The following is a 24,505-nucleotide window of genomic DNA, read 5'->3' on the forward strand; positions in this document are numbered from 1 at the left end:
TATCATTATTAATTATTTATTTGACTATAGCTGTTATTACGTTGTACATTGCACTCAGAATTTAACTATATTTAACTAAATTTATTGTGACATCATTCTATTATTTTAGCATTGACATCATTCTCTAATAATTTTCAATTCCATGTTTTTCCCCATTATTAGTATCATCAATCTTAAATACTTGTATACAAATTGATATAATTATTAAACATCCATTAAGCCTAGCTATTATTGCATCCTTTCAACATAAATCATATTAAATTTAAAATAAATTTATATTATGACATTTTATTACATCATCCTGAAATCATCCAATGATATTACATCTTTACATTCTATTCTATATAAAATTGTTTAACTTTTATAAAAAGGCTTTTCAACATCATCTCCAAATCCTCACTTACAGTATTGTATAAAATTTCATATTATCAATCTAGTATATATAAATGCTTTGTTATCATTATTCATCATTTATTTAACTATAGCTATTATTATGTTGTACATAGTACTCAAAATTTAACTACACTTAACTAAAATTTATTGTGACATTTCACTTCATCATCCTGTATCCCTCCAGAGATAGTGTAGTCCAATATCTCTTGCCATTTGTAAAGTCTGTATTCTAAATGTTTTCTTGATAAGTCTTATGTGGACTTCTCTTAAGAACTTGTTCACTATAAGAATTCGAAACCCTTTATCTGCTCTTTTTATCAGCTTCAGTTTTGTTATCATTAGTGCTTTTGCCGAGATTGCTCTCATTATTTCTGCCAAATTTTCTCTCCTTTCTTCATCTATTTTCTGACATCCGAAATGAAGGTCCGGTTCATCAATTTCTCCTTTCCATATTTCACACCTGTCATTTCCCTCCACTCTCAGTTTACTGTCAATGTCAACAATTTTCTTATCACTTTCATATGTCTCTGTTATTTTTTCAGCTCTGTCCTCAAACTTTATCACTGTCCCCGTACTTTTTGTATTTTGATCTATAATTTCAAGTCTCTTTTCAATTATCTCTGTAATTATTAAGACTTTTTGAATTTCTAAGAAAATTCTTTGCAAAGTTAGCGCCTTTTCTTCTTCACGTTGTGCCATTTTCCAGGTTATAAACACTGCCAAAACATCCAAAACTTTTTAGGTCAAACAAATTCAGTGGAGTTTTTCAAATCAAAGCTTTCTCTTTCCTTCAAAGGAACACCTGTATCAACAAAACATTTTCCACTGAGCCTTTCAGTAAACAAAGCTTATAGCTTTATCAGATATTGCCAAGCCTCTAGCCACTAGATGACAGTGTTACCTCTTTTCCATCTGTTTCTGCCTCTCTGTCTGAGCGAGGAAAAGAAAAGAAAGTGTAAAAATTACACTCCGTCCCAGCTTTACGAGAGAAGCTTTTAATCCACGAATACAAAAAATGGAGAAAGTATAGAGGAAGAAGGAAAAAAAGAGACCAGTCCAGTTTAAAAGTAAGAGTCCATCCATAGAAAACAAAGTTAAGGTAGAAAAGATAACACAATCGTCTTAGACCAGAGTTAATTCGCCGCTTATTTTCTTCTGTCTTCAATTTTATTTTAAATTACAATTCTTTTGGGTTTGCCCTTATTCGACACACTCCTGTACTGCTTCTGTTTCAGAGGCTTGGCCCAACCTTCGGCAGCCATTTTGGTTGCTTCTCTTGTAGCTGGCAAAAACAGCTTTCTCCTGGATCAATCGAGCTTTGCGATGCCCCTGAGATCAGCAGGACATGTTCTTCTGTATCACTGTTCCTTCAGAACAGTTTAGATCCAAAAGGACCGTCCAGAAACAGAGATATCGACAGCAATCCTGGAGACTCAAGATTGCGTGTCGTGTCGTTGTGATGTCAAGCCCCACCCCCCAACACTGGAAATTTTAAAGAAGATGTTGGATATCCATTTGTCTGTAGTGGTGAAGGGTTTCCTGCCTAAGAACGGGGTTGGACTGGAAGACCTCCAAGGTCCCTTCCAACTATGTTATTCTATTCTATTCAAGGTTCTGTTACTAGAAAAAGTAGTACTGACATACATGATATTGGATTCCTAGTTTGATCTACCTTGAACGGCTGACATAATTTAGTGGTCATTGATTCCAAAGGGCCAAGCTAGGTAAGAAAAGACTCTTAATTGTGACGTGGCTATTCTAGTTAAGTAGCAGAACCAATTGATCCTGGCTCAGTAATAAAATAAATATCATTGTAGGTTATTACATGACTCATTGCCGGCCTTTCAATCTACTGGATGTGCTAATATCCAGGACATTATAGGTCAACAACAGCTTTTATACTGGCATCTTTCAGAAATTCTCAGCCCAGAACATATGGCTGGACATATTGCCAAAATATTGCTAAGAGATCATCATCACAAACCTTTTTACAAAACTTAAAAAGTAATTTATACTATTCCCATTTGCTTTTCTATTTCCTTAAGTGGGGGGGAGATGTTCTATTTCCACATCATTGCTTAAAGTTCATGTTTAGATTACTGCCTCGTTTCCCACAATATAGCAAGATGTATTTTCCATACAATTTTTCAATACAATGTTTCAAAAGCCCAGCGCAGTCCTGAAAACCTTTTGCAGATTTTTATTTCCACTAAATAAAGTGGAAATTACTAAGCTATTCTTTCTGACTCTGTTTTTATTTTAGGGATGCAGGAGTCAGTGAAAGCTTGTCTCCAATAATGGAGAGTTTAGAAGTTCTCCATTTGGGCTATAATGGAATTACAAATTTGGTGTTGTTACAGATTAGTAGGCTAAAGAATCTGAAGTTTTTGTTTTTACAGGGTAAGTAACAATAGCAGCTAGTTCAATATTATTATCATGTAGTTGTAGTTTCCTTTTGCAGAAAAAAATCTTATAAGGTGGTACATGGAGCAGAATATCCTGAAAAAGACCATGGCTGTCTAGTACTTTAAAGAAGAACATTATGCACTGCAACAATATATTTCGAATACCAAATGAAAATGTGATCCCTAACAGTAATCCTTAAGGAGGATCACCATTAGATCAAATAATAACATGTTTTATAGGCACCATATCATAAAGCCTACATCACTAATCCAGATAATGTATTTCATCAGGTAAGTTCCTTTATGATGCTATTATGGCACATAATATCACAAACAGGTTGGGTAGGGGAAAAGCCTATATTACCCCCCCCCTTCTCCTTTTGGAAAATTAGAAATATCCTCTCAAAGAAACAATATTGGAAATGGGTGGTTTTAATACTAAATTCAGAAAATACTTCTCCTCCAAAGCCTTAGTTTTATTTTAGGCCACGCTATCTCTGTTTTTTAAAAAAAATAAGTTTGCAGACTTATTAACATAAGCAAAACCTGTGAATGGAGCAGAGGTTGGTTTCTGCCGGTTTGCCCCGGATCGGGCGAACCTGTAATGGCGGTGGTGGGATGCTCTGCCCACCCACCCGGACACTTCTGCGCATGCGCGAGCAAAGGGATAGTAAAATAAATTGAAACCCACCACTGGAATGGCGGTAAGTTTGGAAAAAGTTCTACCTCTTCTGATCCAACTGAATGTAACATAGAATTTTTATGATTGGATCCCCTGTATTCTTTCCTTTGTCAACAGAGCTTCTGAAGAGCGTTAGTGTGTGTGTAGATTTTCTATTAGGATTGAGCCGTGAGTCGAGGAACAATTCTTATACTTCGTGCTGATTCCACAATATGAATCTTTTAAAAGCTGTTCCCTGTGTGGAAAAGCATATTTTCTTCCCCCCAGAGCTAATAGCTGCTTTGAAGAAGTTGAAGCAGAAACATGGGTGTGAAATGTGCATTAGTGCCTTGATCCTCCTGCACCCTTAAAAAGGATGTCGCAGTCATGGAATTCCTCCTTCGTGGAGGAATCTTCGCTGGTTCTATTCAGTAGTGTGAAAAAATATATCTGCTTGGTAGCCTTTGCCTGGGAAAACATTTCAGTTCTTCCTGCAAATATACATTTGGTATGCTTCCACGTGCAAAGGAGATATCTTCTTTGTTAATCATTTATTAAATTTATATGGACTCCCACTTTGTAATGATAGAGTCTAGGCAGCTAATGTGACGTAGGAAAAACTCGAACTACAAAAGAAAGAATAATATGTTAAATTTATTAATTATTAAATATTAAAGAGAAGGCCAATTTGGAGTAGGATTAAGGCACCAGCTGGAACTGGGAAACCATGAATTCTAGTACATCCTAGGCACAAAGCTAAATGGATGACCTTGGGCCAATCACTCTTTCAACTCTAGGAAGCAGCCAATGGTAACCACTTAGAAAATCTTACCAAAAACTGCAGGGATTTGTCTAAGCCAGGGTTGTCAAACTCACGTCATGTTGTCGTCACATGACATATCCCCAGTGGTTTTACCACATTTAACTAATTCAGTGTTATTGTAACTATAGTTTGTTGATTAAATCATAGTTGTTATAATAACCTGGATTCAGCATAATAAGCCACCAACTGCTGAGTTGATATGACACACTAACTTTGAAATAAACAAATTATGTAGCCCAATATATTTCACAAAAATATAAGTATGACTCAATTGCAGATCAAATAAACCCCATATTTATTCAGAGATACTTCATAAAAAAGAACATTAAGTACCACAATCAATGGAGGTTGCAAGTATCCATTATCAAGACCTGATGTTTAGTGTTATGTTTTGGGCTGAGTGAAGAGGATATAACTATTCTGAGATATTTGTCCTTTTAATTATTTTCAGTTGTCCATTTGTCCATTGCATCTTTTCCCTATCCACTTTTGATTTTGGTATAACAGGAAATGAAATCAGCCACATTGAAGGGCTCGAAGGCCTGCAGATTTTGCAGGAATTGGTGCTGGATCATAACAAAATTAAAGTTATCAGTGAGAATTCTTTTGCCAGACAGTGCTCTTTGCTGGCTCTTCACCTGGAAGAGAATCGTCTGCGTGAACTCAACAATTTGCTTCCCTTGGGAAAACTACAGAAGCTTTTCCTTGGTCTCAACAGAATTCAGGTACAGTAGGCCCTATATCTCAGCCTTTGCACCTGGAAGTCTTCCAAATATATTTAATCTGTAGCTGCTTGAATTTTTGGCCAGCATATCAGCTGAGTGAAAATGTTGGAAGCTTTCCTCCCAACACATCTGGAGAGCATAAGGATGGAGAAGGTTGACTGAGATAGAAAGTGATGTTTTCTTCATTCCTTTATTGCAAAAGAGAATGAGTCAGCTAGAAATCATAAGACAGAAAGGACTATAACAGAAATCAGAATGTGTGCCTGAAAAACAGAAAAAATAGTGCACTCTAGATAAAAGATGATACATTGGATGCCCCACAAATTGGCACCTCTGGGGTTTCTTCGTTATTTTGGTTTAATTGTTGTATCTTAAAATGCCTTTATCAGTACATTGCTTCTCTAGGATGTATATACCCATACGCCATGTTGTGTGTGGATATATGTTTTACAGAAAATCTATACCCGTGATGGCGAACCTATGGCACACGTGCCACAGGTGGCACACCGAGCCATTTGTTAGAGCATGCAAGGCATTGCCCTGTCAGCTCCAGCACACATGCGAGTGCTGGCCAGCTAACTTCGCCCTTCTTTTTTGGCTGTTTTTTGCCCTCCAGAGCACGAACAGGAACTTCTGGATTGTTCGTAGGACCATTTTTTTGCCCTCCGGAGCGTTCAGGGAAGCCTGAAGGTTCTGGAGGGTGAAAAACTGGCCTATGGGCAAACCAGAAGTCACTGTTCCCAAACTTCCGGGTTGCCGAAGGGCTGTTTTTCACCCTCCAGAGCCTTCAGGGAAGCCTCTGGAGGGCCTCCAGAGGGGCGGGGGAGGTTGTTTTTGCCTTCCCCAGGCTCCTAGAAAGCCTCTGGAGCCTAGGGAGAGTGAAAAATGGGTTCATCACAGGCCAAAAGCAGGGGAGAGGGCGGGGATTGCGCTTGATGCAATTATTAAAGCACCATATCATGAAACCATCACTTAGTGATGGCAATTCTGGCAGTCCCCGTTGTTGTCATTAAGCAAGGATTGCAGGTTCTTAAGTGGGTCTCAGATAGCTTGCAAGCAGGCCAGCAGGCAGGTAGAGCTGGTGATAGCTGCTAGCAGGCAAGGGAGAATGTGTAAGTGGTACCCAAGGTGTGGTATGAATGTGGTTCTGCTGGGGAAGGCTGCACAGGTGGTCCACAATGACCACTGAAGGATTGGTCATTACATGAGGATTACCTGTAAAAACATATTGAACAAAATTTATTTTTTATTTTGGGGGCAGGATTTGGTCGAACTTGAAAAACTTGAATATCTTCCTTGTATTAAAGAACTTTCAATATACGGAAATCCAGTGAGTATACTATTTTGCACAGTAATATCAGTTATGTTTATTTCACGCCTCTAAATATTCCTAATTTTCCTATTTAGAAAATGCTGAAATGCTACATTAACATCAAAGCAGCTTTCAGTGTCTACCCACTTGCCATAAACTGTTACAAATTTACTCAATATATTAAGCGCAATACAGTGGTGGGTTCCTAACCTGTTTATTACCGGTTCACTGAACGTGTGCTTCACTCAACATGTTCTTGAGAAACCATGTAAATGAGTTGAATTCAAGATGCCAAAACTGTATGGGGAGTCCTCGGTTTACAACAGTTCGTTTAGCAACTGTTCAAAATTACAACAGATTGAAAAAAGTGACATGACCATTTTTCCCCATAATCAAAATTCAGGCGCTTGGCAGCTGACTTGTATTCAGGATGGTTACAATGTTGCTGGGTAATGTGATCTCCTTTTGGTGACCACCTGACATGCCAAGACAATGGGGAAGCCAGATTCGCTTAACAACTGTGTTACTAACTTAATCCCTGCGTGATTCACTTAGCAACTGTGGCAAGAAAAGTCATAAAATGGGGCAAAACTCTAACATCTGTCTCACTTAACAACAGAAATTTGAGGATCAATTGTGGTCATAAGTCGAGGACTACCTGTAATAGTCTCCAAATGTCAGAACTAGAGAGAAAAAAAATGCTTCACTGCCCAGGCACATTAATATGTTTATGTGTAACATATTTCTGATTGTTGCTTTATTTTTATTTTACTTAATATTTTTTTATAGTCTGTGGTTTTGAAGTTCTTTTTCTATATTTTCTGTTTTAATACAATACAATACAATACAATACAATAGTAGAGTTGGAAGGGATCTTGGAGGCCTTCTAGTCCAACCCCCTGCCTAGGCAGGAAGCCCTATACTGTTTCAGACAGATGGCTATCCAACATCTTCTTAAAGACTTCCAGTGTTGGGGCATTCACAACTTCTGGAGGCAAGCTGTTCCACTGATTAATTGTTCTAACTGTCAGGAAGTTTCTCCTCAGTTCTAAGTTGCTTCTCTCCTTGATTAGTTTCCACCCATTGCTTCTTGTTCTACCCTCAGATGCTTTGGAGAATAGTTTGACTCCCTCTTCTTTGTGGCAACCTCTGAGATATTGGAACAATGCTATCATGTCTCCCCTAGTCCTTCTTTCTCTTAAGCTAAACATACCCAGTTCCTGCAACCGTTCTTCATATGTTTTAGTCTCCAGTCCCCTAATCATCTTTGTTGCTCTTCTCTGCACTCTTTCTAGAGTCTCCACATCTTTTTTACATCGTGGCGACCAGAACTGAATGCAGTATTCCAAGTGTGGCCTTACCAAGGCATTATAAAGTGGTATAAACTGCTTTTTTGGCAGCTGCTGCACACTGCTGGCTCATATTTAAATGGTTGTCCACTAGGACTCCAAGATCCCTTTCACAGTTACTACTACTGAGCAAGGTATCACCTATACTGTACCTGTGCATTCCATTTTTGTTGCCTAAATGTAGAACCTTACTCTTTTCACCATTGAATTTCATTTTATTAGATAGTGCCCAATGTTCAAGTTTGTCAAGATCCTTCTGTATCTTAAGCCTATCTTCTGGAGTGTTGGCTATTCCTGCCAGCTTGGTATCATCTGCAAATTTGATGAGTTCCCCATTTATTCCCTCATCCAAATCATTGATGAAGATGTTGAAGAGTACTGGGCCTAAAACAGAGCCTTGGGGTACTCCACTGCATACTTCCCTCCATGTAGATGCAGTTCCATTGAGAACTACACATTGAGTGCGGTTGGTCAGCCAGTTGCGAATCCATCTGGTGGTGATGCTGTCTAACCCACATTCTTCTACTTTATCTAGTAGTAGGTTATGGTCTACCTTATCAAAAGCCTTACTGAAATCCAAGTAAACTATATCAACGGCATTCCTCTGGTCCACTAATTTTGTCACATTATCAAAGAATGCAATAAGATTAGTCTGGCATGATCTGTTTTTGACAAATCCATGTTGGCTTTTGGCTATTACTTTGTTTGCTTCTAGGTGTTCGCAAATTCGTTGCTTGATTATTTTTTCCAGAATCTTTCCTGGTATTGAGGTTAGGCTGATAGGTCTGTAGTTTCCTGGATCTAATTTTTTCCCTTTTTTGAAAATGGGAACCACATCAGCTCTTTTCCAGTCCTCTGGTAGTTCCCCGGTGTTCCAGGATCTCTGAAAGATATAATTCAGTGGTTCTGAGATCTCGTCTGCTAGTTCCTTCAGAACCCTGGGGTGTAATCCATCCGGTCCTGGTGATTTGAACTCGTCTAGGGTAGACAGGTGCTCACTTACCATTTTCTTCCCTATTTCAATTTGTGTTCCTAATCTGATTTTTGTGGTGCTGCTTTTGATAGGTTGGACTGTTTTATCCCTTTGTGTAAAGACAGATGCAAAACATGAGTTAAATAGTTCTGCTTTCTCCCTGTTGCTTGTCACCTTCTTGCCACTTTCTCCTAGCAATGGACCAATTGTTTCCTTAACTTTTTTCTTGTTTTTAACATGTTGGAAGAAGCTTTTTTTGTTAATTTTTACTTTTGTGGCAAGCCTTTCTTCATTGTGAGCCTTAGCTTTCCTCACTTCATCTTTACAGGCTCGGGCTATTTGCTGATATTCTGCCTTAGTTATGTCCCCCTCCTTCCACTTTTTATACTTACTTTTTTTGTCTTTCAGTTTGTCAGATAGTTGTTTATGCAGCCATGCTGGTTTCTTTTGGGAGCTGTTATTTTTCTTCTTCATTGGTATTGTGCTAGACTGGGCTTTTGTAATCTCATTTTTCAAAATTTCCCAAGCTTCTTGAGTTGTTTTCCCCTCGAGGATTCTCATCCATGGAATTTTTCCCAAGCTCTCTCTAAGTTTATTGAAATTAGCTTTCTTAAAGTCCAAGACTCTAGTTTGACTTTGTTCTACTACTTGTGTTTGCATAATGTTGAATTCCAATATTGCATGGTCACTTGCCCCCAGGGTTCCTATGGCTTCAACACCTTCTATCATTTCCTCTCTGTTAGTGAGAATTAAGTCCAATATCGCTGATCCCCTTGTTTCCTTCTCTACTTTTTGGAAAACAAAGTTGTCTGCTAGTGTTCCACTTTGAAATCTGAGCATCATTTTAGTATCTTTTTAAGTTGTTTTAAACTTTTTATTGTTAAACTCTTTGTATTTAGGTTTACCACTTTATAGATTTCATTCAAATAGAGTATATGTGTATATATATATATATATATATGTATGTATGTATGTATGTATGTATATACATACATACATACATACATACATACATACATACATACTCTATTTGAATGAAATCTATAAAGTGGTAAACCTAAATACAAAGAGTTTAACAATAATTGACTTAGACCTTTGGAAAGGATGTGGATATGGAGAACCTGATGCTATAGTGCAGGGGTGTCAAACTGGCAGCCCGTGGGCCAGATACATCACAGGCCACACCCAGCCCAGCTCCGCAAAGGCAAAAAAGTTGTAATACGTCATATGATGTGATAGAGTTTGACATCCATGTTTTAATGCCTGGATTAACCTTTTGCATCTCTTCTTCCTTTCTTAGGTATCACGTAAAATTTCCCATCGCCCCCTCCTTATATTTCGCTTACCTAACCTTCAGGTTTTGGATGGCGTAACAGTTAGCCCAGAAGAGAGGGCAAGAGCTGAATTCCATTTGCTAGAACAGCAAGTAAAGCATGGTTATTATAATTAAGTTTGGTTTGGGCTGTTACTATTTTGGGAAGGATGAACCAGATTTGATTCTGCCTGTTTAATACTTGCCTTTAGAAAGTTCTATTCCCCTTCCTTCTTTCCTTTCTTTTGTCCTTCCTTTCTTCATAATTCAGCATACTTTTGACACACAGCATGTGGGTTGCCATGTTTCATCAAGAATTTAAAGCTGGCATCATGACAGATCAGAAATAAGAGTTGCAATTGTCTATTTAACAATACTGCTATCTTAAGCTATCTTACTCCAAAGATTATTGTTACCCCGTGGGTCCCTGTTACCTGCTCAGAAATGATCATCATTATATGCTCATTGACCTGAAATAACATTTTCTGATGAGGCTGGCAAGGTCAGCTTATTCCATTTTATTTTCCTGAAGCACTAAATGACTTTGAATGTACACTTGTGACTCACTTTTATTTTGAAGGAATCCATACTTGATGGTACCTTGTCACCTAGAGGCAACCAAGTTAGTCCCGCTGTGCTTAATTCAGAGAAAGCAAATAAAAACAGGGAGTGATTTCCAACAGACATAATTGGTGAAGAGAATTAAAAAGCAAGGGAATAGGGTATAAGGTTAAGAGATTGAATGGGTGAGGATTTGGGAAGCAAAGAAGTAATTTGTTATTTATTTCTTTACCTATGTATTGTGTCACGGTTGTATACACAACATACATAATAAAACAATACATAAAAATGTTAAAACCAGTTTAAAATAAAACAAAAATTCACAGCAGAAAAGCACGCAGAAAGTACATGAGTAAACCATCATACAACTATGGAATAGCCTCTGTTCTATCTTGGGATAAATTTACCACTTTATATCAGAGGTGATATTCAGCAGGTTCTGACCAGTTACGAAGAACCAGTAGCGGAAATTTTGAGTAGTTTGGAGAACCAGTAAATACCACCTGTGACTAGCCCCACCCCCATCTATTATCTGCCTCCTGAGTCCCAGCTAATCGGAAGGGAATGGGGATTTTGCAGCAACCTTCCCCTGGAGTAGGGAGGGAATGGAGATTTTACAGTATCCTTACCCTGGAGGGGGGTAGATTTTACAGTATCCTTCCCCTGCCACGCCCACCAAGCCACAGCCACAGAACCAGTAGTAAAAAAAATTGAATCCCACATTACTTTATATGTCCAAATTTTACCTTGGATCTGAAATCTCACAATCATTTATAAAAATGTGAATACGCCATAACCTGGGTTTAACCACACCATATTTTTCCCAATAAATAAATCAAGAAGTGTTTGTGTTCCAGTTACATTTTTAGTTCATAATTATGTGCACTTATAGGAATAAGTAGCCTAACACCAGCAAAAGCTTGGTGAATTATAACTTGTAAGGGTTCTTGATCCATTGAAAGTCAGTTGTCCTTGACCTCTTCAGTATCTGGATTAGAGACCATCTCAGAATTCTGTGGATGAATGCCATCTTGTGGCATCATGGAAGAAAGATAGAATGTAAACTTATTCAAGCACGCAGAATTATGCATGGCATGATTCTGCGTAATCACAGACCTTGATGATATATATAATTATGGAACTTCTAAAGGGACTTAATGCAGTATCTCTGCTAGAATTCAAATTGCAAGCTTTCTGTGTTGCAACTTACAAAGGAATTCCACTTGGCTTGTGGTTGGGCCATTTCCTTACTTATAAGAATTTCCACAAGTCTCCACCCCTGGTTTCTTGTTCTGTTTTTCCCACAGCTGCTGACATAGTAACCAATGTACAGTGAACTTCAGGGCAGCTTTGCAGTTTGTGAGCTGCATTTTTTCCACTTTTCTGCTGTAGAAACATATATTACACAAGGAAAGGATAGAGATGGGGACAGTCTTATTGCCTTGTTCAGAAGCTACTTTTGATATATCTTTACTGATCAGCTAAAGGAATCCTGATTTGTTCTACAGAGCTCATACTAAATTCTCATGTTGGCTTGGTGAGGACAGTTACAGTCCATTATAAGACTAACTCTGAAGGTTTGGACATTGTTTAAAATGAGAGTGTCTGTACGACAGTTGCCGCTATATCCTGGAGACTTTAGTATCCTTTCCTTTTTTATGAGCCAGCTTTTACATTTTCAGTAAGACAGGGGAAACTGTATTTATAATCCCCAGCTGAATGAGACTGGTAAAATTTCCAGTGGAAATAAAAATCTAGTAGTTAGTAGCACCTTACAATTTCTATTATTAAGAGAAGAATTAATTGAAAACTGGCAAAATGTTTTATTTTTGCATCTTGACTCTTAAGCTGCAGATTTTTTTCTCCTTGGAATAAAATATGGATCATCTAAGTTTGAATGTTTATTTTGTATTTCAAATTGTTATAGAGAAAAGGATATAACTTTAATAAACTGGGCATTTGACAGCCTTGATTTGTGATGTCTGACATACATGTCATAGCAGGAAAAATTTATACCATCTTTCTAACAAATGAAGCATGTTTCTCTATGTCACTTGAAGATCCAATTCTTCTTAACTCAATTATTGCTTCCTATAAATTAGTATTATTTTATTATTATTAAATTTATTTGCCACACATCTCACAGTAAATGCTCTAATTCTAAACCAAAGTCTGTTTTATAAACTTGATATCACTTAAAAATCAATTATAATACAACATTAGTGCAGCTAGGAATAGAATGCAAAGGCTTCCAACTTATTAGTGAAATATTCTGTTTTTCAAAAAGTTTGAATGCAAATCATCTACTTAGCTATAATAGAACTGAGGTATTTTCTCATTAGTCTGCCACAAGTAGAACAAGTTTCTCCGTTTTCTTTGTGACACTCAAGTTATTTTTCCCTAAGAGCTTGTAGAAAATTAAGGGAAAAAAATCTTATTCTTTTCTTTACAATAATTTGGTTTTGGCATGAAATATCAAATGAAATTTTACATGGAGAAAAGCATCTAAATAAGCCTCTTGTATAATATGTGTTTTATTTGGTGGGCCAGGTACTTGAGATATTTTAATAAATAATTTAAAAGAATGAGAGCTAGTTTGGTCTAGTGGTTAAGGCACCAAGCTAGAAACCAGAGGACTGTAAGTTCTAGTCTTGCCTTAGGCATAAAGGTCAGCTGGGTGACTTAGGGCCAGTCACTCTCTCTCATAATATCAGACTTTGATAACCAGTAATCAATTCCTATCACAACCAAAACAGGCAAACCCTGCATTGGTGGGAAAAACACTAAGAAGAAGAAAAACAAAAACAAAAGAACATTACATTTATTTAATAATCCCCCAATCCATTTCACTCTATTTTATGGCTAGCTAATCTCAAATGGTTTCTTCCGCTGAGGGCTAATAACATACATGTATTCAAGTTATAGTTGTGGGTTCCTTTTGTAAAATGGAAATTCTACTTTTTGAAGAAATAACAGCAGAGTGGCAAAAGGAGGAGTATTATTTCAAAGGGCATCACTTGCCATTTTCAGTCTGCTCTACGTACAGGCTGGTGTCACCAGGATATCCTCTGTTAGAGTCCCAGCAGGTTCCTGAACCAAATTGTTCTTGCATGCTGTTGTGGCCTTTTTTCATCCATTTTATCAGTTTTCCAGTTCAGCTTTTTATGAGATGTAGGCATAGCCTGTTTCTAACAGAATGTTCAGATTTTAAAAACCTTTTAAAGGGTTTCAGTGAGAGAAGGGGAAAATTCTCTTATCCAGTTGTTCAAGATAGCGCATGAAGTAGCCGGCTGAAACTGAAGAGAAATTGCTGTCAACTGAAGAAGAAATACTGTCAAAAGCTACTGGGGTCAGAACACAGAATTAAGCTGTTTTAGTGCTTGCTCTAACAACTCAGTGATAAACTCGATGTTTTCAATTCAGAAGGTTCCAGGTTCTGCCCCAACCATCTCCAGGTAGGCATCATTTGCCTGAAATATCAAGAGAGCTAATGCCAGTCAGGTTAACCAAGGCTGAATTAGATGGCTTTAAAGTCCAGTTTCCTGTTTTTTCTTTATAAGTCTCTCTCCCCAGCAGAAACACTGTTATTCTAATCAGGGCTTCCATCTGCATGGGACTACTGCCAAAGGCAAGGCCCCAGCAACTTCACAATTTTCTATAAATTAGGAATTGGTTCCTGGATTGGAACTGAGGTGAAGTAGAGGGAGTTCATTCATTTTTGCATAGATATTTTTTCAAGTCGTCTAATAACCTGTTATGGAGTTGGCTTTTAAACTGATCTAGTTAATTATAAAATATGCTCCACCTCAGAAGAAATAAAAGTATGGGAATTTGTCAGAAAGAGGACAAACTTGCATTGAGAGCATTCTAGGGCAGAATATCAGAAAAGTGAGAAGTACATTTTTTTTTACAATAAGCCCTGAGGCAGAATTCCAGTCCCTAGACCTTGCAGTGAAATCCTATAAGAAAGAAAATGTTAATCCAAAAATATAGCAACTGGGAGCCCGATCAGATTTTTGAACATTTGTTAAAAATAATAAGAGTTTGTTTTCACTATTATGAATTAAAAGTCAGTTTTAAAGGAATATCAGCTGCTTGAAGATATTTGAAGTCATTGTCTTAATTTTTTTCAGAATGTGAAAAAACACCCAAATAGTCAGAAATATACAATGGCACACAAAGCACTAACATCTGATGTTAATAATACTTAAAAGCTTATTAGAACAAATGCAGTGTACTTTAAAAAAAGGTTGCAAAAGAAAACCCGTAGGGGCTTGATAGATAACTTTAAAGAATAGAGATCATCACTAAAAAGGCTCTTCTGCATCTAATCCTGGAAAAAAATAGTTCTGGTTAAGAAATAAAAATCATTAGAGTTGTGTTCTTGGACTTCACTTTGAAAGAAGTCCCTGACAAGATGATTAGAGATTTCAGAAGTGCTTCACTGTTGCTGCCTCTTGAGAGAGAATGACATGCCCAAGATCACTTATCTGGCTTCATGCCTAAGTTAGTACTAGAACTCACAATTTCCCAGTTTCTAGCGTGATGCTTTAACAATTAGACCAGGACTGTCAAACTCCTGGTCCATGGGCCAGATGCATCACACATTGGACACACCCATGCCGTTTAGTGAAGGGGGGAAGGTCCCGATACGTCACGTGACACTTCCGTGATGACGTGAGTTTGACACCCCTGAACTAGACCAAACTGACTCTCAGTTGAGTGTAGTGGAGAAAATAAACCTAACAAAATGGAGACTACATTGTGTTATCTCCCCCAAAGTCCCCTGCAATCCTACCTAAACCAAAGAATATGAGCCGCCTTACCAGCTTGCAGTACAGCTCAAGGGCAACCCCTACAAGGGAATTGCAATCTAGGGAAACCCCAAGACTCCATTTTCTCAGTTGAATATTCCATCTCTTGCTGCCTTCTTGAAAGGGCCACTTTGCATAACAATCAAAGTAATCCAATACACTGACAAAAACTGCCTCCCCCCCCCCTAAACTGGCCAGTAAATCAGATCCCTAGGATTTCCTGCCTTGTATTCCCCAACATCTATTCAAATATTTTTCCATTGTTGGGGTCCCTCTTTCTTGTAAAGCAGAATGTTCAAGCATGGGCCTACAACATTTTAATTATTTTTATAGCATGTTCAAGACTAGGTGATACTTTATTTCTTCTTCTTTCCTCATGTAGGTTCTTCCTTCAGCCAGTTCTCCAATAGAGTGTGGATTTCCTGGGCTCTTATCTGCTTTCCCCAAAGCATGTCCCTTGAAGATAGCCAATATGAGTCTTTCGGGAGCAATCAGCCATGCGTATGTGACTGAGTTTGGTTTTCCCTACACTATTGATGAAGTGAATGGAAGCGAGGCTAACAAAAGTAAGTATAAGGGGACTGTTAACGCTTCATTTTGTGCTGTGTGTCAAAAATGTTGCCTCCTGTCAATGATTTCTCATGGATTTGGCCAATTCACTGTGGTGGTTTTGAGTAGCTTTGGACTGTGCAATGGAATCATGAGATGGTAAATTTGATTGGTTGAAGATTAAAGTAAAAGCTGCCTGACATATAAGATAGTGACTGGAATGGGAACTTAATGGCCCTAATTTCATAACTCCTAATCATCAGGGCAGAAGAGTTAAGCAAATGTCCTCCTGTCCAAGGGCTATAGTTGCAAGGACAATATTGTACATTACAATCTTGTACATGTGAGTCTTCTTTTTTTGCCATTTTTTTATTTTTTATTCTCTTACATACCATTGTAATGATACATTCAGATAATTGTTATTCTTCTTTACATTTGTCATTCTTATACATTTGTTATTCCATTTAATAGGTTATAACAGTGATTCCCAAAGTGTGCGCCGCAGCTCCCTGGGGAGCCGCGCTATTGTCATAAGGGCGCCGCGAAGCCGGGCGCCCGCTTCCCTCCCTCCTCTCGGGCTTTGGAGGGAAGCTTCTGCAAAAGCCCGGGCATGACAAGTCTCCCATGCTGAAATTTGCCGAGCTGTACGTGCGCGCCTGTTTTCCACGGTGTGGAGCAGTGGCGAGATTCTGGGCGGCGAGCGATGATTCCGGGGGGCATCAGTGGGGGGGGCAGGGTCCCCCTCGCGTTCCTCATCTTCCCGGATGGCCCCTGGAATCATTGCTCGCCGCGCAGAATCTCGCCGCTGCTCCACGCCGTGGAAAACAGGCGTGTGCGCACAGCTCGGCAAATTAAAGCCTGGGAGACTTGTTGCCACTCGCCTTTGCAGAAGCTTCCCTCCGAAGCGTTCCGAGGGAGGGCTGTAAACTTCCCTCCAAAGTCTTGGGAAGTTCTGAGGAGCCCCCCAAGGCAAAACGCCGCTGCCAGGTAGCTAAAAGTACGTCTCTGATTCGTCTCTGTCAGTCTCTCTCTGATTCCCTCTCTCACTCCCTCTCTCTGTTCCTCTCTCTGTCTGTCTGTCTCACTCACACACACACACACTGTGGTGACCACAGTGACTGAGAGAGACTGACAGACAGACAGACAGACACACACAGAGAGAGAGAGGGGGGGAGGGAGGGAGAGAAAGATAGACAGACAGAGAGAGACACACACACAGAGTGAGTGATTAAGTGAATGAGTGAGAGACAGACACACCCACATACACAGAGTGACAGAGAGAGAGGAAGGGAGGGGAGAGAGACAGAGGGAGACACACACACAGAGAGAGAGAGAGGGGGGGGGAGGGAGGGAGAGAAAGATAGACAGAGAGACACACACAGAGTGAGTGATTAAGTGAATGAGTGAGAGACAGACACACCCACACACACAGAGTGACAGAGATGGGGGAAGGAGGAGAGAGAGACAGAGATACAGAGAGAGAGAGACAGATAGACACCCAGAGAAAATGACAGAGGGAGACAGAGAGGGAGGGAGGGAGAGAGAGACAAAGAGCCAGAGAGAGAGAGAGAAAGAAAAAGAAAGAAAGTGGGAGAGAGAGATGAAAGAAAGAAAGAAAAACAACATATGACCACAATTGAGCCCAAAATTTTGGTTGCTAAGCAAGAGCGGCTCTCCAAATAAATTTCAATCGTGGTTTTGGCGAGATTTGGCTCAGTTGAAAAAAAAGGTTGCCCACCACTGGGCTAGTGTGGTGGTTAAGTTACTTTTCAAAAGCTATTTTTCTGATCCAAGATTTGAGAAGTTGTGCAGCGAACAACAAGCCCATCCATCCCATTAATAATTTTAAATCATTAAACGATGTTCAATAAATTGTGAATTTAAAGCTCGTGTTTAATTTATTTTTCAATTAACCTAACCTTAACGAACTAAAAAGTAGATTTCCAAATCCTTAAAAAGTCAAAAATTTAAAAAAATCGGATGTACCTATTAAGGGAGCCGCGGAAAAAATCCGAAGTGTTATGGGAGCCGCAAACCGAAAAAGATTGGGAATCTCTGGGTTATAATATACAGTTTGGTTGCTTTATTTACCATCCCTTAGGCCTGTTGTAACACCACCTTATTTTTACTTTCTTTTCTCCCCCCGCCTTCTCTACTTTCTTCCTTCCTCCTCTCCTTCCCCTTCCTTCTTTCCTTACCTCTCCCCTACTCCTACTCTTCCTCTTCCCCGTCCTACCCTCTCTCCTTCTCTTTCTCTCCCTTCCACCCTCCTCTCTTTCCCTCTTTCTTCTTTCCCTCCTCTTCCTCTCATTCTTTCCCCCTCTCTCCCTTTCTTTTTCTATTGTTATAGGTGTCTCTTTCAAATCTACATTTATGTTTTCTTGGGATGGTATTTCCACAAACCCAAATATAATTTAGTATCATTTCTTGTTCTCTTACCTTCACTAATCTATCCTATGTTTTTTCTTTCCCCTTTATATCTCGCTTTTGAATATATACTTGTATTTTTAATATTTTTACATGTGAGTCTTCTATGGGTGAGACAAGAGCACACATTCCTCCAATCCTCTGTTTTCCGTGATCTTAATTCAGTTGCTTGCCTGCCTCGAAATGTCACATTTTAGAACATACAGACATAGTAATAATTACCTTCATTTAACACATTGACTATGTGTTTTTTGTTCTTACTGGGGAGTTTTTTTCCTCCTTTAATTATGAAAACAGCCCGGGATCATTTTGCAGTCCAGCAGCTTTCTAAATAAAATGATATGCAAAAATATGTTGCATTAATGTTAATTTACAATAACACAGCTTTAAAAGTACAAGTTCCACCTCTGAGTAGATTATAAGTCATCTAAGTCAAGACCAATGGAATGGAGCGAGTCAGTTTGGCAAAGTGGTTAAGGCACCGGGCTGAAAACTAGGGAATTCTGAGTTCTAGTCCTGCCTTGGACACAAAGCCAGCTGGATACCTTGGTCTAGTCACTCAGCCTTAGGAAGCAAGCTGTGCTGAACCACTTTTGAAATCTTGCCAAGAAAATTACAGAGACTAGTTTAGGCAGTCACTAGGAGTCAACCCTGATTCAACCCCTCCCCCCCCCAAAAAAAAGACTAGGTATGGCAATTGGAACTGCCATATCTGGTTCTACGAAGGTGGATGATTATGAAATGACAACAAAGATACATAAGTTCTTTGCTGCCACTAGTGGTCATCCAAATTATAGCAGTCCTAAGAAAAGGGCTGTTCTAGTTAGAGAAAATAATTATGCAGATCTGTAGCTATCTTCTTTTGGAGTAAGCTGTTTATAATTCACTTCAGTTTTTTCCCCGTTTAATTCACTTTTCTCCTCTTTACCTTAAATAATAAAAAATATCAACATTTGGATAAATACCAATTTTGCAGTTTAATTTTCAGGTAGGAAACCAAAGAACACAACTCTGGGATTGTGTAGTTCTCGGAGCATTCATGCTGAATTAGCCATGAGGCAAGCCAAAAGTACATCGGGTAACTTTCCAAGCCATGGGACCTCCTAGATCATCCTTGCTGAATTATGTAAGTTTATTTCATTCACGTTAATGATTTTCAGCAGCTCTCCTCCGACAACTCAGAGTGGCACTGTAGTTTGCCAGGTTGTTAATTACCTTATCTGCTTTATGTCTCTATGCCTCCAAATAATTCAACATAGCGATCATTATTCTTTCATTTATACTGATAACAGTCTAATGGGAAGATTACACTGATGAGATCCTGACTGACTTCACATTACTCAGGAAGTTTTCTGAGAAAGCAGGATATTGACATTTAATATATCTTGTTTTGGTCCAATATTTTAGCTACTACAGGTAATCCTTGGGTTACATTTGGACTGGAATTTCCATTTTGCTTTTTATTTGTTTTTGTTTCTGGAAGGAGACATTGTTAGGGGAAAGCAAGAACGTCACTCAGAGATGATGCCAATATGGATTCTCCTGATGGGAATAGAAGTTGTTAAAACTAAAAGAAATTGGCAAGAAGGTCAGATGATAGCATGATAGAAATTATAGATGCCTTGATCCTCAGATAGTCTTCACTTAATGACCAATCACTTTAACAACTGTCCAAAGTTATGACAGACTCAAAAAGTTACTTACGATCACCTTTGAAGTTATGACTTCCGCACACACATCCCTGTGGTCACATGATTCCATTTTGAGCACCTCGCAACCAGTTTGCATTTACAATAGGTTGCAGTGTCCCATGGTCATAGGACCATGATTTGTGACTTTTTTTTTTGCCAGTTTCTGGCAATTTCCCCCCCCATTTCTGACAAAATACCCCCATTTGGGAGAATGGATTTACTTAACAACTACTTGATTTGTTTAACAACCACTTGATTTGCTTAACAACCACATGATTCACTTAACAACTGTGGTGACTTGCTTTACAGCCATCACAAAAATAGTAGCAAAACTTAGTCAGGTCATGTGGTGGTCCATGTAACAATGATTTACAATCCAAATTCCAGCCCCAATTGTGGTTGTTAAGTGAGGATTACTTGTAACTACTTATTGCTTGGAAGAACAGATTGCCTGGCAAATTTAATTCTTTTTGTAATATCCTAACGTACTTTCTTTTTCCCTCTGTTTCTTTTTACCTCTGCTTATTTCCTGTCAGCAAGGATCTCCCATTTTTCTTTTCCTCCTAATAGTTTCCCCTTCTGCTCATCCCATCTCCACCTAATTTTCTTCTTTCCTGCTGCTACTAGAAGGAGGAACAGAAAGGTTTCTGTAGGAGTAGTTGATGTGTAAGTGAAAAAAGGTTAATTTATAGAGTGGGAGCACAAACCTGAATCCTTTTTATAAACGGTTAATTCTAATCAGTAATTAATCAACATTTTTTTCCTGTGGTTTTTTTAATGAAGAGTAGATTATGAAAAGTACATATATATACAGACACATATACGTAGAACATTTATTGGGGAGGAAACTAATTTCGAATGGAATTGGCTACCCTTGATTAAGGAGGTGGGAAACTGACAATTGTCCTAAATGTGCTTTTGCAAGAGGCAACTGGATTTCCTTCATTTTTCCTTGAGGACATTTCGAAGCAAAATATCTTCAATGAAAAACAAAGAAAGTCCAGGTGCCTCTTGAAAAAAGCACCTTTGGGGCAACCATCGTCTGGATGATTGAGAATCTCCATTGACATGAAATTTGCACAGAATTTTGGGTTTTTGATAATTTATAAAATCACTCATCAGAGGCTTTGACTAGGCCCAGTGACCTCACCAACTGCTCAGTTTTCCATCCAGTGCCAGTGGCTGATTTACTTTTGGAGAAAAAAAGCTGCTTTCTTTAGTTTAACAACTGCCCCTTCGAAATCCTTTTTACATAAAAACTGTTCTTAATTCATGTTTTCATACTACGTTCTTTCAAATCTGAAAAAAAGTTTAAATTATTATAGGAACAAATGAACCATAGTCCTGACATCTGTATAAAAAAATTACTTTTTTCAGCTTTCCTACTTTTTCACCTATTTTGCTGACTTGGAACAAAACAAATGAATTATCAGTTCGTTCAAGTTGATTACATAAGATTATTTTATTTTTTATTCAGAACATAATATATCATCTTGAATCAAACATGGCAGTAGATTTCCTCATTTTTTTAGTGCAAAACAACTGGCAAACAGCTGCTTCCCAAGAGTTAACTGCAAAAATTGAAGCGTTTACAGTTTGTACACGAGTTGAACAGCTGGGAGATGAGAGATTCTGTCTTTATTCACAGCTTGGTGTAGCCAATACGGACATAAAAAACAGCCGGTGATCTTTGCCAACTTAACTGCCCTACATCTGAGTTGGAAAAATATATGGATTTCTTCATAATTTTGCTTTTTAAAAATAAAAACAGTTTTAGGAGAATAGCTTTGAATAGGCTTACTCTGGAACGGTAACATTTTAAGTTGCTTAGCCTTCTCAGAATATAACAATAAAGTCTTGTCAGTATTCTAAAAACATTTATTAGGAGATAAGCTGTTATAGGATAGAATCCCCATCAATCAGATTCAAATGTTTTTTATATTTTGTCTAATCTTACTATTTGCTGTCTGTCTCTATAATTCAAGGTAATATTCGGAGCAGCTGATGAAATATATTCTACAAAAGCTTATGTCACCACAAATTTTGTCTTTGCAGTGCCACAATACATTTTCGTTTTGCTGCAGTGAAAGGACAGTGAACTGTTCCTCTGGAAATTACTGGAGACAATTTTGAGTGCCAGACTGAGGAATGTTGGTATACATAAAAACGTAACACCTGATACTTGTGTGCATTTGAATTTCCATCCAACTATATTGTAAATCAGTTTTATTTATTAATGGAGAGAAAAAAGACCACTACAAACCATGATTTTCCAGATGTAATATGCTGTTGCTAATAGAAATATTCTCATTATTTCATTATATTTCATTATTTCATTATATTAGCAGAGTGCTTTCTTTCTCGTGTCACCATATGCCAGGATTCCCTGTATTATGTAGCTTAGGGTAGAAACACATTCTGTTATGTGTTAAGCAGGAAAACAAGATATCCAAAATTATGAAGTTATATGTTACAGAAGGCTGATTGAATGATTTTTAAAAATTTTATTTTTGGCTTTTGAGAAATTGTAAAGAAAAAATATAATATCCCCATCAATTCCTATAATATGTGCAATTAAGAAGAGTTGGGAAATGTCCATGTACCATATGTTGGAATCTCATCTGTGGATTAAAGCATGATTTCTAAACAGAAGGCTTGTATGAAATGATTACTATAAAACAGTAACATCTCTGGACCCAATGCCTCAAATGAATCATGTTCGGCATTTCACAAAAAGAAAAATATGTTAATTTGTTTTAGAGAACATGAAGAAAGAGCTTACATGTCTACCACAGGATGGAGCCTGTCAGAAAAGCATAGTAAAATAACCTGGCAAAGGGTACATTGCCATACTAGAAATGATTCTGTGGGTGGGTTCACACAACATTAACCCCTAACTCTGTTTGACAAACAGTTTGGAATTTTCACAAATCATTGTGTTCACACAATAGGCTGAACTAAAAATATGCCCAAGTTTCATTTTATCCTGGTTTAACATGTTTCTGTTGCATCTGAGTAAGATGAAAAGGTATGAGGTAGAGGAAAGTTTGAATATAAACTGCTTTCCAATGGTTGGGGGGGGGGGGTCAAGGAGAGGTTACAGCTGTGAACATCTTTACAATTGATCTTAGGCAAAAGAATTGATGGAACAGATCCCTATATCCCTATATCAGGGACCCCAATATAAGGAAACATTTGGCAACTGTAGGCAGAGAAAGAGCTAACTAATTTGTCCTTCTTCTCGTGGCTTATTGCTCCGTCAATTCCTGCAGGTTATTTATATATATATATACAAAAACACACACACACACACACACACACACACACACACACACACACACACACACATATATATATATATATATATATATATATATATATATATATATATATATATAATGGGAGGAGGGGTTGTGCACAATTCACCTAGGCGCCATAAGTCTCAAATTGAGTACATCGTGTTGGTTATTTATTTACTAGTGTACAAGTAAAGCTCATCAATGCTGACATCTGCCTGAAGGCCCCCAGGGCAAGCAGATTCTCCCTGTGAGCCTCCAGTTTAATATGCCACATGACTGGGATTGTATGCCAGATCTTGGGATCTTCTGGGAAATTAAAATGATTGCTCTCAGGAACCCCTGGGTGGTTGATACTGTGTCTCCCCCTGCCACCACCTTCCCCGGGGTCAGGAAGTTCATTTTATCCAAAGCACCTTCAGAACTAGGTATGTTTACAAACGTGTATGCAGTCACATGTTTATTCTTAAAATGTAGTTTATTTAATGCCTTGAAATTAAACTTAAAACAGTCAGGAACATACTTCATTACAAATGTATACCCATATTATTCTTAAAATAATTACAATAAAATACAACACTTTTGTTAAAAATGAAAAGGAGGTGAACAGTTGCTGACCCGTTTTTAAAATCTGGCAGCTCCCAAGAACATAGTGTTATGTATCTTATCCAGGGTTTCATTAACCCTGACCAGGAATATGAGCGTTTGATGCCACCAACCTTTTTTTACTGAAGTGTAGCAAGTACGTACACCTTTATGTAAGTTTTGCATTCAGGACCTCAGAGCAGAGATCAGATCCTAGAAGGATAGCGGGAGGGCAGATGGTCAGCCCATAAATTGAATACGTAAATTAAAATTACCTCTCACTAATAGCAAGTTACATCACTGACCAACTAGTCAGAATGAATGTTTATGATAAGCAGATTCATAAGGCAAAATCAGGATAGATCTTCTATTTTTAAGTGAATGAAATAGAATTAACCAGCCGATAAAATATAGTCCAATTCTGAATGATTTCAATTTTTTTATTAAAAATGGTAGATCAGACTTTCAATGACAGATTTAGACATGGTTGACAACGAATAGCATAATCCAGTATCTCTATTTCCTTTTACACCTGTTCAAAAATAATGATTTACTGGCAATGAATAGTCTGGGAGGAGACAAGTGGCTATTTAAACTTGTATATATTCTAGAGCACAAATTTACTCTGA

At 38.1% G+C, this 24,505-nt stretch overlaps 1 protein-coding gene across 4 annotated transcripts in view; it reads left to right on the plus strand.

Annotated features, from left to right (window-relative positions):
- Positions 1-22,881, plus strand: part of LRRC9 (leucine rich repeat containing 9) — an 80,068-nt gene extending 57,187 nt beyond the window's left edge. For all 4 annotated transcript variants that reach the window (XM_081957290.1, XM_081957292.1, XM_081957291.1 and 1 more), the window contains exons 27-33: positions 2,657-2,793; positions 4,790-5,007; positions 6,269-6,337; positions 9,942-10,067; positions 15,711-15,894; positions 19,293-19,430; positions 22,051-22,881. In XM_081957290.1, the coding sequence (XP_081813416.1) occupies positions 2,657-2,793; positions 4,790-5,007; positions 6,269-6,337; positions 9,942-10,067; positions 15,711-15,894; positions 19,293-19,411 (853 nt within the window). In that variant the 3' untranslated portion in view covers positions 19,412-19,430; positions 22,051-22,881. The remainder of the gene's footprint in view (positions 1-2,656; positions 2,794-4,789; positions 5,008-6,268; positions 6,338-9,941; positions 10,068-15,710; positions 15,895-19,292; positions 19,431-22,050) is intronic.
- The last annotated feature ends 1,624 nt before the right edge of the window (positions 22,882-24,505 follow it).

This window comes from Natrix helvetica (genome assembly GCF_964273705.1).
Source record: "Natrix helvetica genome assembly, chromosome: 1".
Taxonomy (NCBI): domain Eukaryota; kingdom Metazoa; phylum Chordata; class Lepidosauria; order Squamata; family Natricidae; genus Natrix; species Natrix helvetica.